General features: G+C 52.1%; 1 protein-coding gene across 3 annotated transcripts in view; it reads left to right on the forward strand.

Annotated features, from left to right (window-relative positions):
- Positions 1-15,348, forward strand: part of LOC118219398 (coiled-coil domain-containing protein 91-like) — a 74,225-nt gene that overhangs the window by 56,035 nt on the left and 2,842 nt on the right. For all 3 annotated transcript variants that reach the window (XM_035402551.1, XM_035402552.1, XM_035402550.1), the window contains exons 9-12: positions 509-601; positions 1,836-1,904; positions 2,174-2,350; positions 5,946-6,059. In XM_035402551.1, coding sequence (XP_035258442.1) covers positions 509-601; positions 1,836-1,904; positions 2,174-2,350; positions 5,946-6,059 — 453 coding nt within the window. The remainder of the gene's footprint in view (positions 1-508; positions 602-1,835; positions 1,905-2,173; positions 2,351-5,945; positions 6,060-15,348) is intronic.

Genomic DNA, 15,348 nt, shown 5'->3' on the forward strand with positions numbered 1-15,348 from the left:
CCGATTAATCAGTTAAAATAAGTGTGAAAATGAAATGGCGTCGCTCATGGCTTGATTTAATTTTGGGGACGGAGGGAGAGGGGCGGGGTGGGAAAAGGGGCTTTCACTGGGTGAGATCACCCTGGAAGTGTAATCAATGCAAACCGCAACCCAAAGATAAGAGAAAAATGAGATGTGTTCCTTTTTTCTTTCTTTTCTTCAATGCCCCGCTTCCCATGGGTGTAGCTGTAGCGTGGGGAGGGGAGGGGAGGGGAGGGGGGGGGGGGGATGGGGGGCAGGGGGTGCCGGGGGGCGTGAGCCAATTGCAGAGTGATGTGATTGCGGTGAAGGCGTGGCTGTAGCGTGGGGAGGGGATGCAGGGGGATGGGGCTGGGGGGGATGGTGCTGGGGTGCAGGGGGTGCCGGAGGGCGTGAGCCAGTTGCAGAGTGATGTGATTGCGGTGGAGGCGTGGCTGCTCTGGGCCTCCCTGATAACGGTCGGTCCTCTCTGTGCCCCTCGCCCCTGCAGCACCGGCGGCTGCTGGACCTGCTGGACGGCGAGCGGGACGCCCTGGAGGAGAAGCTGAGAGAAACGCTGAGTCAGCAAGCCCAGCATCACAGGGTACCGCTCTTCAATAAAGGAGCTGTTTGCCTTGGCTTTGCTGGGAAGGGTGACAGCTATTCAGCACTCTCTCTCTCTTTCTCTCTCTTTCTCTCGCTCTCTCTCTTTTCCTCTCTCTCTGTCTCTTTCTCTCTCCCTCTTTCTTTCTCTCTCTTTCCCTCTCACTCTCCCTCTTTCTCTCTCTCTCCCGGGCCCATGAGTGGAAGTCCCCTCCTTACATAATGCATGTAAAGACTTTATGATTCAGATCTTTTTCTTTTTTTTTTTTCCTCTCCTTTCTTTTTTGTTGGTGTATAAAGAGCCGATTCAGAGTCGGGGGAATTCGACGCACCCTTTACAGGAAAAGGGGGGTCGCGTCTTCGACCCAAAAAACGGCGGTGTGACCACAGACACGCTCACCCCGGTCTGATGCAGGATGTGTTACAAACATGGACAGCTTGAGCATATAGTGTGTATATCGCACATACAGAAATACAGAAGGCATCACGCAACAGCCAGTGCCACGTTTTCCAGCTCTGTACAATGGGGCTTTGCAACACTTTCCCATCGAGTTGATGGCTTGTGCTGCGTGTCCAGATAGTGTTTTATTTCAGTTTGGCTGATCTACGGAGAGAGTTAACATTTTAGGCAAACGGGCCCGAGGGCTGCTTTCTTTCAGCAGTGAGTGCCGTTGTGCACTCGCTGTGTTCAGTTTTGATGGGGGGTGGGGGGTGGAGGGTGGGGGGGGGGGGGCTGGAGAGAATTGGCGCCTATTGTTGCCCAGTTCCAGTGAAACCTGCATACGCAATTTTTTAAAAATTGTTATGGTGTATTTTGCATTCAGTCAAATCCAGCATGTACCCAAACCTGACTGCCATTCTTTATGACTCTCTGCAAAAACCCCGGCTGTATTTTCTGACTGAGATACGCACAGTGTATGAAAGGGAAAGAAAGGGTCAGAATTGAGAGAAAATGGACAGAAATAAGTTTTTATTAACAGGGAAAGGAAGTGCTCATCAGAGCACCACCTCTTCCTGTACAGAAGATCCTGTCCTGTCCATCTGAATTACTCTCCCTACCCTCGCCAACACACACATCTGGCACCTCGGCACGAGGACGCAGACACACACACACGTTTGCATGTAACTCTACATAGACACATCTGCACACAAACGCACGGTCCAGTTTGTGTCCCAGTTTGTGGTTGTGTTTGTGCTGTGTGTGCAGCGCTCAGTTTGTGTTTGTGTGCGCACAGGAGGAGCTGGAGAAATGTATGCAGGAGGAGAAGCAGAGAGCAGAACGGGCCATAGAGGCAGCTGTGCAGGTCAGCACGGCCGCCTCAAACGTCTGGAAGTTCCCGGAAGTTTCCTCACATGCATGCTTTGGAAGTGTGTTTATACCTTTGTGCGTGTGTGCTCGTGCTTGCGTGCATCCGTGGGTGTGTGTGTGCATGCGTGTGTGTGCATGCGCGTGTGTGTGTGTGTGTGTGTGCGTGCGTGTGTGTCTGCGTGTGTGTGCGTGCGTGCGAGCGTGCGTGCGTGCGTGTGTGTGTGTGTGTGTGTGTGATGAGTAATGGGCGTGGTGCCCCTGCAGGCGCAGGAGGGCCGGCTGAAGGAGGCGGTGCTGGAGGCGGTGCAGGAGGAGAGGAGGCGGGCCGAGCGGCAGCAGGCGGAGCAGAGGGCGGAGTGGGAGGCGGAGCGTCGCAGGGACCGGGACTCGCTGGACCAGGCCATACGGGACGCCCTGACGGACCAGCGGAGAGCCAGCAAGGTCTGGACCCCCCCGTAACCCCCCCAACCCCCCTCCCAACTCCCCTTCCTAACCCCACTGGAGCCTCCCTCTCTGTGACCCTCCCCTCCTACACGCCTTGGGGACCTTGACCAGAAAAACCTTCACACTCTCACATCTTTTTTTTTTTTGTTTTTTTTTTGTGTGTAAAATGGCGTGCTCAGAAATTGTAAAATGGACACTGCGGTTTAGAGTTGACTCTTCACTCAGAGCCCAATAGCAGTGGGTTTGTATGGTCAGAGTGGTGGCATTAGGTTCAGGCATTCACACACACTGCTCATTATGCTGTCATGTTTTTAGGAGAGGGGTAAACCAGCACTTAAGGGATAAATGCACTACTGCGGTTTTGTTTTTCCTCCTCTTCTTCACAAATTGTGGTCACGGTTTGATGACCTTCTCCTCTGATCAGAAGCTACATTTCCAGCCGACTGCCCTGGAAAGAGAGAGAGAGAGAGAGCGGCCATCTTGTGCATCTGAGCAGCCAGGGCTGCTCTTGTGTTCAAATCAAATCATATTCATTTATGTGACACATTTACAAAAATATTTGTCACAATATGTTTTGTGAGAGGTCCTGTCCCAAGAGCTCCCCTGAAGCAAGTGTAGGGGGTGATGAGGGTGAGGAAGAGTTCCCACTGTGGCCGAACGGGAGGAAGCTTTTTGGGTGGAACCAGACTCAACAGGGGGAGCCCGTCCTCCGTCGATTAGCTGTGGGGCTGGGTTCATACATGGGTGACCAGTGTGCTACATTTTTCCATTCGTTCAGAAAATAAACAAAAAAATAGTTCAGCGCTGCGATGAAGCCTGGTTTGAGCGGGTGTGCTGCTCTTTCGTGGGGGTGTTGGGGGGGGGGTGGACTGGCCAAACCGGTCACGGTGGAAAGTCGGTTTCGACCGTTTTCCAGAACGTTCCGCCGATTGGGTTCTCCGCCCCAGCTCTCTTCCAAATAACCGGGAGACAGAAAACTCACACTTCCTGTTCTTCACTCGCTTTGGAGTTCATTGATCTGAAGGAGAATTAGTCGACTGCAGTTTCCTAAACCAAAGAACAAGAAGGATCTGCACGCCCAAAGACGCCTCAAACGTGCTGAAAGCAGATCTGCACACACATTATTTTGGCGGCTGGACACAAGCTCAGAACGAATGACTGATGATGCATCACTGATGCGTCTGCTCGTTCCTAAATGGTCTGATACGTTTCCTTATTCAGTGTGACCGTATTGTTGTTCTTTTTGTTCTTTTTCCTGCAGAGAGTCCTGTCAGAGACGGAATATGTAAACGCCAAAATCCATTTTTCTCTGGATAAGCACAACACACCTTTTGGAAAGATTCCTGAGAATCAGGAGACAGGAGACAGGAGGCTAACAGAGCCTTTATGGTCCTGCTGTTGTCATAGCGATGTAAAGGCCATCGATTACCGTAGCGGGATGGGGGGGGTTCCCTGTAAGGCCTATATTTAGGCTTTTGGAGTCATGACCCCGCCCCACTTGCCCCCTGTTCTGTAACTAATAATTTTCTTTGATGTGTTTTTCTTTGAGCGTTTTTGTTTCCAGGTTTTTGTTTGTTGATTTTTCCAGGTGTCCGTCATGAAGGGAACAATTTTCCAGTTTTATTAACGAAACGCCAGGGTTGCGTAATACATAACTGCTGGTCTCTGAGTCTCTCTGTAAAGTGCAGGTGTGTTTGTCTGTCTCTGTGTCTGTAAAGTGCAGGTGTGTTTGTCTGTCTCTGTGTCTGTAGTGTGCAGGTGTGTTTGCTGGTCTCTGTGTCTGTAGTGTGCAGGTGTGTTTGTCTGTCTCTGTGTCTGTAGTGTGCAGGTGTGTTTGTCTGTCTCTGTGTCTGTAGTGTGCAGGTGTGTTTGTCTGTCTCTGTGTCTGTAGTGTGCAGGTGTGTTTGTCTGTCTCTGTGTCTGTAGTGTGCAGGTGTGTTTGCTGGTCTCTGTGTCTGTAGTGTGCAGGTGTGTTTGTCTGTCTCTGTGTCTGTAGTGTGCAGGTGTGTTTGTCTGTCTCTGTGTCTGTAGTGTGCAGGTGTGTTTGCTGGTCTCTGTGTCTGTAAAGTGCAGGTGTGTTTGCTGGTCTCTGTGTCTGTAGTGTGCAGGTGTGTTTGCTGGTCTCTGTGTCTGTAGTGTGCAGGTGTGTTTGTCGGTCTCTGTGTCTGTAGTGTGCAGGTGTGTTTGCTGGTCTCTGTGTCTGTAGTGTGCAGGTGTGTTTGTCGGTCTCTGTGTCTGTAGTGTGCAGGTGTGTTTGCTGGTTTCTGTGTCTGTAAAGTGCAGGTGTGTTTGCTGGTCTCTGTGTCTGTGGTGTGCAGGTGTGTTTGCTGGTCTCTGTGTCTGTAGTGTGCAGGTGTGTTTGCTGGTCTCTGTGTCTGTAGTGTGCAGGTGGGTTTGTCGGTCTCTGTGTCTGTAGTGTGCAGGTGTGTTTGCTGGTTTCTGTGTCTGTAAAGTGCAGGTGTGTTTGTCTGTCTCTGTGTCTGTAGTGTGCAGGTGTGTTTGCTGGTCTCTGAGTCTCTCTGTAAAGTGCAGGTGTGTTTGTCTGTCTCTGTGTCTGTAGTGTGCAGGTGTGTTTGCTGGTCTCTGAGTCTCTCTGTAAAGTGCAGGTGTGTTTGTCGGTCTCTGTGTCTGTAGTGTGCAGGTGGGTTTGTCGGTCTCTGTGTCTGTAGTGTGCAGGTGTGTTTGCTGGTCTCTGTGTCTGTAAAGTGCAGGTGTGTTTGCTGGTCTCTGTGTCTGTAGTGTGCAGGTGTGTGTGCTGGTCTCTGTGTCTGTAGTGTGCAGGCGTGTGTGCTGGTCTCTGTGTCTGTAGTGTGCAGGCGTGTGTGCTGGTCTCTGTGTCTGTAGTGTGCAGGTGTGTGTGCTGGTCTCTGTGTCTGTAGTGTGCAGGTGTGTTTGCTGGTCTCTGTGTCTGTAGTGTGCAGGTGTGTTTGCTGGTCTCTGTGTCTGTAGTGTGCAGGTGTGTTTGCTGGTCTCTGTGTCTGTAGTGTGCAGGTGTGTTTGCTGGTCTCTGTGTCTGTAGTGTGCAGGTGTGTGTGCTGGTCTCTGTGTCTGTAGTGTGCAGGTGTGTTTGCTGGTCTCTGTGTCTGTAGTGTGCAGGTGTATTTGCTGGTCTCTGTGTCTGTAGTGTGCAGGTGTGTTTGTCTGTCTCTGTGTCTGTAGTGTGCAGGTGTGTTTGCTGGTCTCTGTGTCTGTAAAGTGCAGGTGTGTTTGCTGGTCTCTGTGTCTGTAGTGTGCAGGTGTGTTTGTCGGTCTCTGTGTCTGTAGTGTGCAGGTGTGTTTGTCGGTCTCTGTGTCTGTAGTGTGCAGATGTGTTTGTCGGTCTCTGTGTCTGTAGTGTGCAGGTGTGTTTGCTGGTCTCTGTGTCTGTAAAGTGCAGGTGTGTTTGCTGGTCTCTGTGTCTGTAGTGTGCAGATGTGTTTGTCGGTCTCTGTGTCTGTAGTGTGCAGGTGTGTTTGTCGGTCTCTGTGTCTGTAAAGTGCAGGTGTGTTTGCTGGTCTCTGTGTCTGTAGTGTGCAGGTGTGTTTGTCGGTCTCTGTGTCTGTAGTGTGCAGATGTGTTTGCTGGTCTCTGATGGAGGTGTGCTCCTCTGCAGGAGGTGCTGCGGGAGGCCGTGGAGGAGGAGCGGCAGGCGGGAGAGAGGAGGCTGCAGGAGGCCACGCTGAAGGTGCGAGAGGAGCTCATGGACTTCATGAAGGAACAGAAGAGGGTGAGAGTCACTTCCTGACAGGGCACACGTGTCACTTCCTGTCAGGGTATGCGTGTCACTATGCAGGTCTCTGTTTAAGGACAGAGGAGATGAGCCAAACGGGACGCTGTGGCCCCGTTATTTTGGCGACTTGTTGGCGTGCGTTTGTTGCCGGGAGACGGTCAGCCAGTTTTCCTCGAGGAGGAAGGCGAGGTCCCTGCCTTTCCCGCTGCGCGGCGAGGTGAGGCGATGGGGACGAGCCGAATCCCAGCGGTCCGGCTCCCGAGCCGGGGGACGCCCGCCGGGAAGAAGGCTTCGGCTGCCATTTTAAATCAGAGCTTCCCTCCGCCTTCCCGCTTTTAATTACCCGCCCCGCAGCGCGCAGCCTCGCATCCCACTCTCATCTCACAGCCCGCTGGTCTGAGCCGCGCCGCCACACTGACTAAACGCCAAATTAAGAGCGCGCACCCGCTGGTTTCATATTTAAAAATGCAGAAACGTGTACTGCTATATGAGAAAAACTCAGAGTGAGAGTGCGAGGGGAGGGCATGGATGAATTAAGGGTATGGAGAGGTTTGTATGCATTCATCTATAGTATGGAGTGCGGAAATTTAATTTTTCGTTTTAACATACAAAAATATACGACTCTATCGAAAGCAAAAATCAGAGGATATTGGTAAAAACAATTATGGAAACCCTCTGCAAAGTTCTTTTAGGAGGGCCTCTCTCGTACCCTTTCCCCGTTTCAGGGAGCGTCCATTTTGATTAGCTGTAACTGGCAGGCGTGCGTAATTGGGCTGTTGCCGTGACGCAGGGAGGAACAATGGCCCGTGTTCCAGTGGAACCATCTGAACAATGATTCCACTGAGGGAGCTGCATTTGGAGAGGAAACAAAACCACTTCCTCCATTTCGGCTCCGTTTCCCCCTGCAGTTGCCGTGATGCCCAATGGCACCTGGGGCGACTGCGGAGGTCACGGCTCCTGGAGCCCTCGGACAGAGCGCACACGAGCTCTCACTTTTACACACGCACAAAAAAAGAAGACATGTTTCTAATTAAAGCTCATGTCGAGAACAGGAGCTGGTTTAATCGACTAGTTGAGGCTGTGGTTTCAGTGTGTTTTTGTTATCTTTTCGATCTCCCCCCCCTTTCCTATTCCCTTTCACTCACCCCCCCCCCCCAATAAAGTTCATGCAGACCCCTGTGACTTTTCCTCTCTTTAAACTGTTTATCTGATATCGGTTTAGTTCATCTGTGCCTCAGTGTGATTGACACCCTGAATGTAACTGAAAACCCTGGTTTACATTCAGAGACAGGCCTGGCCTCCAGCCGGGGGTCTGTGTCAGTTACTCAATTTAAACCGCTCTAACCCTTCGTTGCTTGTCTGTGGCATTTGAGGCCGGCCGTGGCAATATCACCCTGTCACCCCCCCCCCACCCACCCACAAATCACAGATTTTTTTTGGGCTTGTCGACCATCAATCAAAATCAAACAAAATCCTGGTTTCTGTCACTGTGCATCAGTTTGACACCCCCCCACACACTCCCAGACTGCCCCCCCCCCTCCCTCCCTGGCCTCAACCTGCTCTGTTCTAATTATAGAATAAGAGTTTTTTTGTATTCCTGCAGGAACTACAGTTTATGTGGTCTGTTATTAACAGGAAAGGCACCTTCTGGATAAAATAACAGTACTGCTACATAATTTGGGTTTTGGATGTGCCTGTAAGACTGCGTCGCCGTTCTTTCTCAACACTGTTCAACAGCGCGATGCAAATCGTATAATCAGGGCCGTGTTGTTGTTTTTCCTCTCTAGGCTGAGTCAGATGATTTCTCTGAAGGGGAAGTGATGAGATGTGTTAGATTAAAACGCGGCTGTGCCCGTGTTCAGCGCTGAAGCTGAGGTCCGCTTCTCTCCGGAGCTCAGTTCTGACAGGAGGACGGCAGCCATTGAAGCGAACGGATGGCTTTAATTGGTCAGAATAATATTCGTTGACATGAATTACAGTGAACATTGTTTTCAGTTCAACTGGAATTAATTCAATTTGTGATAATTGAACTTAACATGACCTTTTGTACAGAATATGCATGGACACACAAACACGCACACACAAATTAATGTTTCGGGGTCTTGTTTTGAGACCAGTTACCAAACTCAATACAATTTATATATGGCTTTACAGTCTGTGGTTCATTTGAGGTAGACAGTTTTCCTAATGATCCAGCCAATTTGGGCAAGGCAGTGTTATTGTGTGCATTGCAAATCTTAAAGAATACACGTGAAATTTTTGTGAACAAAAAAAATAATTTGCCATCCAGCTTATTGCACCCACCGGTTGACCCGCCCATGGTGAGCCGCTGCAGTCAGACATTTTCCCTCCAGAGGAGACAGACGTTTAATGAGTCAGGGGAGAGAAGTTGGTCATGGGTTTTTGAAATATCCACCGTTTAGTTTGTTTTTTTTTTGTTTTTTTTTTTAATTGCCCGCCCGTCCAGCAGGGCTGGCCTTTATGTCATGGCGGGCCACACACCGTGCGGTTTCCCCGTCTCCACCGTGCGCTCTCGGGTCCTCCGACCTGTAGCCGGCTGACTCACGCGTTCGCCTGTACCGAGCGGCCTGGAGCGTGTGGACAGCTCTACGGCCCTACAGCAGTGTGTGTGGATGCTGCGATGAAGTGGAGAGACTAGTCATACCTCACTGTGTGTGAGCGTGCGTGCGTGCGTGCGTGTGTGGGTGTGTGATTGTAGTTGCTGAAGAGCCTTTGATCCTAGTGATGAGTTATTGGTTCTTATGACTAAGTGCACCCAGGTGTGCAGACTGTAGTCACTTAGCTAAACAATGAAAGAGTCTGGGAGGAAGTGATGAAGGAGTCTGGGAGGAAGTGCTGAAGGAGTCTGAGAGGAAGTGCTGCAGGAGTTCTACAGCTGGATATATGCTGAAGTAATTCTGCTTCGCAACCTTTTTCACGAGTGCAACGACACTGCCCCCTCTGGGAATCAAACCTGCAGCCTCTTGGTTATAAGCCCAGCTCCCATTATGCTGCTCTCTTATTTTAAAAAAGTGCCTAAAAAGTTATGAAAGCTGGTCACTGGGGTGATACCATTTCGGTACATAGAACTGCACCCCTAACCATTTTTTTAACTTGTAAAAGGTACTTATTAGTACCCAAATTGAACATTGTTGCACTTTCTGGGTACACATACTTAAAGAACAGAAATGTACCTCCACCGAGTCCGTGCATCTGCCTCTGCTCTCACTCCTCCCCCCCCCCCCCACTTCCCGCTGGCCTTCAGAGCTAAACGGATCAAACTGCACCTCTAATTGGGCTGGGGAGTACATACAGTTCAATTTCGCCGTTCGCCAGACAGCACAGTTGGCAGCGGAAGAACTTGATTTTTTTGTTCACGAGTCACATTCAGAACAATGTAGCAGTAACACTCCAGACGAGCGTACGCACCTTAATCCACAACCGTGAAATGTATGGATGGCGCAACTTACAGCGCTTTGATTGTTAGTGTGGAGAATTCTGTTTTTTATTAATTATGACATTTGATATGGAGGAAGAGGGGGGTCGGAGGGTGTTAAAACAAGTGTGCCTCGTTCAGAAAGAAAACTGTCCCGGGGTGTAGACTGCAGCTGATTGTGGGAAACAGGTTGTAACACAGCCGTGGGGAGAGGGGGGGCTGCAGTGTCTGCTGGATATCTGCTCTGAGTTTTGGGGAAGAAGTTGCTTTTGTCCGGTTGAACTCCACAAACAAGAGCATGAGGGATTTCTGGAAAAACATCCACTCCTGACTCCAGTTTCAGGAGCACTATCAGGATGGCATTTGGGCTGAAAGGCAGAGAGAAGGGGTGGGTGAAAGGAAGAACAGGCTTTTCGCTAAACCACGCTGGACTCTGTCAGCTTATCGTGTGCTTTTGAGTTTGCAGTCTGGGGGGTGAATATTACTGGGACATGCTGGGAGGTTGGGTTTTGTCTGTTTATTTGGGTTCAGCACAGCATCACAAGGGCATCCATGCTGGGGTTTGAGCTGCACTGGGGTAGATGTGAGCTACACTGGGGTGTATGTGAGTTGCACTGGGGTAGATGTGAGCTGCACTGGGGTAGATTTGAGCTGTGCTAGGGTAGATGTGAGCTGCACTGGGGTAGATGTGAGCTGCACTGGGGTGTATGTGAGTTGCACTGGGGTAGATGTGAGCTACACTGGGGTGTATGTGAGCTGCACTGGGGTAGATTTGAGCTGTGCTAGGGTAGATGTGAGCTGCACTGGGGTGTATGTGAGCTGCACTGGGGTAGATTTGAGCTGTGCTAGGGTAGATTTGAGCTGTGCTAGGGTAGATGTGAGCTGCACTGGGGTAGATTTGAGCTACACTGGGGTAGATGTGAGCTGCACTGGGGTAGATTTGAGCTGTGCTAGGGTAGATGTGAGCTACACTGGGGTAGATGTGAGCTGCACTGGGGTAGATTTGAGCTGTGCTAGGGTAGATTTGAGCTGTGCTAGGGTAGATGTGAGCTACACTGGGGTAGATGTGAGCTGTGCTAGGGTATGGTCAGATGCCGTAGGCTGTCTCTGAGCCCCTTGGGCCTCTGGCTCTAACACCTGCTGAGACCGCAGTGCTCATTTTGGTCAGACCCTTCAGTATAACACACATGCGGTGGCCCGCTCCTGCTCTGCAGCTACGCTGGTTAACCATGGCCCCAGTGAGTCCACAAACCCGCCTCCTGAGTGGACCTGCCTGTGGCCTGCCCACCAATTAGGAAAAAGCGCGGCGTAGACCCAAACGTTTGGCTGACGTTCTTGTTTCTCCGCTCCTGCCTAAGGACCTGGAGCCTGAGCTTTTTGGGGTCTGGGGTTTTTTTGGGGGGGGGGTGTGGGGGTGGGGGGTGTTAAAAGAGGAAGCTCAGAAACGGCGTTTATACCCTGCCAGCGGTCGCGTTAGCCTTCACCCCAAAACCCCTGGACTGGCGAACACCGCCACTCTGTTGTCTTAGCGGGCCGCAGCTCTGGCCTGTGCAGAATGAACGCGTGTCAGTTCTGTGGAACCGTGTTTGCTTTGCGGTTCTGCGTCGGTCCGAGTGAAGTCGGGCTTCTTCATTTTTCATTTATTTGGCGTTTTATTTAATTTAATTTTTTCATTTTTGCTTGTGTATCAATTCAACCATTCATAAAGAAAAGCTAATGCTCTCCTAAAATTCTAGCCCTGTCTTTTCTGTTTTTCGTGCCTAGACCGTATTATAAGCCGCTTTGCTCAGGGTGTTTTAGACAGAATGTACTGTGTCTGAAGCCTGAGGTCCGTGCGGAAGGTAAATAGATTTTCACAAATACCACATTCAAAAAAAACATCGCCCGCATTTGGCTCAGCCTTCTTCACCACAAGTCAGGGCTCAAGGGTTTGTTTTTTCTGTTTTTGTTGGGTGGGGGGGCAGGTGGGTTTGTGTTTCAGTATTTGCTTGTGTTTTTTTTTTGGGGGGGGGGTGGTGCTATTGTAACTAAAGAGAAATCTAAGCTCCTTTTGGCCCACCCACTCTCTCGCCCTCCTTCCCTTCCTCCGGCTTGCGAGCGAGGCGCGGCCCACGATCGGCCCACGGTCGGCCCACGGTCGGCTTTGCGTCGGCATTACACTGCGGCACCTCAGCCTGCCAGAGGGGGCGAGCAAGAGGCCGGCCCCCTCCCCGAGCGGTGGCCTGTCAAACCAGAGCCTATTTTTACACACGGGGCCATAAAACATTGGTGCTTTGAGGTCCTGTGATGACCCCGCCCCCATCCCAAATGCCCGAGCGGTTATGATGTAATTAGTCACGGGCGTGCGGGAGCTCTGCTTCCTCTGCCCTGGACGGGCTGCAGTCTCTGGGGCTGTGTTTGGGAGGAGTGGGCGTGGGGGGGTGGGGGGATGATTTGGATAAATCACGGGGTCCTGTGTCGGGGGGGGTGGTGTCAGTGCCGGTGTGGATCTGGCAGTGGCGGTGCAGAAGTTTAATAAATGCCCCCCCTCCTGTACGCAGCGGTGTCCTCTCCAGGCCTGCCGGCGCCGGAACGTTCCGTGCGCTCGACCCCGTGCAGCAGAGCCTCGGCAGGTCCCGCCAGGAGATGAGGCGGCCAGAACGCGCCAGTTTTAAGCATCCCGTTGGAAGAATTTAAAAATCTGAAATAAAATAAAAAAGACTGTTTTTGGCTTTACCTTTGGCAGGGCCTTCAGCCCCCCTGTAAACAGGCAAAGGGATGCGGTGGACCACACGCGATTCCGCTCGCGATTCCGCGCGGGCACAGAGAGGGGAAAGAACAGAGCGGTTAAGTGCAGGATGCACCACCGCGGTAAATCTCAGGGCTCTCCTGGGATGTGATCTGCGTGCGTTTGCAGCTGCCATTTGGTTTTTGATTGGTGTAGTTGAGGCCAACTAATGCTTTAGCGTTTAGGGTTGTCTTCTCTCGGAGGTCTTTGGTTCGTACTCAGGTAAATGCACATATGATTTTACTGCAGTGCATGCGTATCTGCTAATGGAATACTATATAGTGTAATGTAATGTACAGGTGAGCAGGTGCAGAGAAATCGTAAACCAGGCACGGTCTTTTCTGTCAGCGAGGAGCGACTTCTGTCATTCCCCATTGTGCTTAGAGTGCGTGTATCAGAAAGAGGCCTTTGGAGAAAGCTGAGGTATTTTTATTTTTTTTTCCCGAAGCTGGGTTTATGCCGTAGACTGCTCAAATAGCCGTCATCACAGCCTTAATAAAGTCACAGAGGTGTTGTCACTGCAGGGTGGGCCACAGAGGTGTTTTGGGGGGGGGGGGGGGCGCATCTGGAATTGCATTATGGGATTTGCTGTTAAGGAAATGAAGCCTGATGTTGACAGCACAGAGGGACCCTGAAAGGGAAAATGGTGGGGTGAGTGAGCATAAATATGACATCACAGGGTTGCCAGGTTATCGACTGGAGGGGTTTTGAAGAGGTGAAACTTGTGGAGCGCTATAACTCTCCTCACACCCCGATACCCGCCCAGGGTCAAGCAGTGACGTGGTGGCGCTGGAAAGTACTGACAACCTGGAACGATCACCTGGAGCACAGCTCCTGTCCTCACCTGATAGCTGCTCCTCAGGGAGGACAGGAGGAGGAAAGCAGGAGGACACAGGGAGGAAAGCGGGAGGACACAGGGAGGACAGGAGGAGGAAAGCGGGAGGACACAGGGAGGACAGAGAGAGGACAGGAGGAGGAAAGCGGGAGGACTGAGGGGGAGGACAGAGGGAACACTGGCCCTGTAGCGACGGGGCGGAGTCTGCCCTGTCACCGTCGCTGATAAGTGGGTGTTTGGTGACTCTCTCCAGGCGGGGAAGGACTCTCTTCCTCTCTTCTTTTCATCCCTGAACCACAGAGAGGGGGAAAAGCTGTTTAATCTTTCCCTGGACTCTTGTATTTATTTTTTTATTTTTCCCCCCTCCTCCCTCGTTTCATCGTTCTCCAGAAAGCCGTCTCTGGTGGCCCGGAGGCGGGGGGGAGGTTTTTACACCCGCGGTGCACAGGCCTCTTCCAGGTGTCGTGAGGAGGGAATGATGGGAAGGCTCGCCATGGCGACAGACAGACAGGGCCGCGTGTGACGTACAGTAATAACACGCTGGTAGCACGCTTCTACAGGGCACGTGCTTCAGAGCTTTATGTGTGTTTCTGCGTGTGAGTGTGTGCGCGTGTGTTGAGGTGTGTGTCTGTGTGTGTGCGTGTGCGTGTGTGTGCGCGTGCGTGTGATGAGGTGTGTGTTTGTGTTTGTGTGCGTGTGCGTGCATGTGTGTGCATGCCTTTGTGTGGTTGTGTGTGTGTGCGTGTCTGAGGTGTGTGTGTGTGTGTGTGTGTGTGTGTCTGAGGCGTGTGTGTATATGTGTGTGTGCGTGCGTGTCTGAGGCGTGTGTGTGTGTGTGTGTGTGCGTGCGTGTCTGAGGCGTGTGTGTGCCTGTGTGTGCGTGTCTGAGGCGTGTGTGTGTGTGTGTGTGTGTGAGTGTGTGTGTGTGCGTGTCTGAGGCGTGTGTGTGCCTGTGTGTGTGTGTCTGAGGCGTGTGCTCTGTGTGGTTTTATTATTATTTTAATGAAAGCCTGACTGACTCCAGGCCTCTCTCTTTACGAGCCAGGCCCTGGCCTGCTGTCGCCGTGCTGTAGAATCGCCCGCCTTGCGCCCGCCTTGCGCCCGCCTTGCGCCCGCTTCTCATAGTTTTGTCTGGTGACGCGTCAGGCATGGGCCATAAAGAGCCCCTCTGTGTCTCCGACGGCCCCCTCCTCTGCACTCAGAGAATTATCAGGGCCTGCTGGAGACGGGGGGGTCTTTCCTTTGTGCCCAGTGCATATACACTGCCCCCCCACACACACACACACAGTAATATACCCTGTGTGTATTCATCTGTATCTTTGCTTGTGTGTGTGTGCATGCACGCACGTGTGCGTGTGTGTGCACGCGTCCATGCGTGTCTGTCTTCATGTGCGAGTGTGTGTACATGTGTAACGGTGTGTATTCATGTGTGCATGTGATTGAGTGTGTCTGTGTTCATGTCTGTCTGTTTGAGGACATGTGTGCAATATCTCTGGTGTGTGAGCGTGCACATGAGTGTCTTATGTGTTTCTTGTAAGTGTGCATGTGCATCTAAGTGTGTGCATACATATGTGTATGTGTGTAAACGTGTATCTGTGTATGTGCATGTGTGTTAGCGTGTATGTCCGGTGTGCGTGCGTGCGTGTGTGTGTGTGTGTGTGTGTGTGTGTGTGTTTAAACTCGTGCACATTCCTGAAGCCAGCTGTGGAGCAGCCGGAGAGAGTGCGGGAGATGGCCACTGTTTTCCCGTCCGGCGGGTGGGTGGGGGGGGGGGCGTGCGGAGGGGTGAGGGATGTGTGTGGAGCAGATGGGTCGTGCTTATTTGGGGTGGGGGGGGGGTTAGGGAGAGCGTGCGGGGCGGAGGGGGATGTGTGGATGGGTGGATGGGGGAGAGTGAGAGTGTGAGGGGGGTAGCGTGCGGAGGGAAGAGGGGGATGTGTGCGGAGGAGAATGTGTGTGGAGCGGTGAGGGATGTGTTGGGGGCAGATGGGGATGTGTGTGGAGTGGTGAGGGATGTGTGTGGAGGGGAATGTGTGTGGAGCGGTGAGGGATGTGTGCGGGGCAGATGGGGATGTGTTGGGGGGGTGCGTGCGGGGCAGATGGGGATGTGTTGGGGAGAGGGGGGTGCGTGCGGGGCAGATGGGGATGTGTTGGGGAGAGGGGGGTGCGTGCGGGGCAGATGGGGATGTGTTGGGGAGAGGGGGGCGTGCGGGGCAGATGGGGATGTGTTGGGGAGAGGGGGGTGCGT

The sequence above is a fragment of the Anguilla anguilla genome, chromosome 19 (genome assembly GCF_013347855.1).
Source record: "Anguilla anguilla isolate fAngAng1 chromosome 19, fAngAng1.pri, whole genome shotgun sequence".
Classification (NCBI taxonomy): domain Eukaryota; kingdom Metazoa; phylum Chordata; class Actinopteri; order Anguilliformes; family Anguillidae; genus Anguilla; species Anguilla anguilla.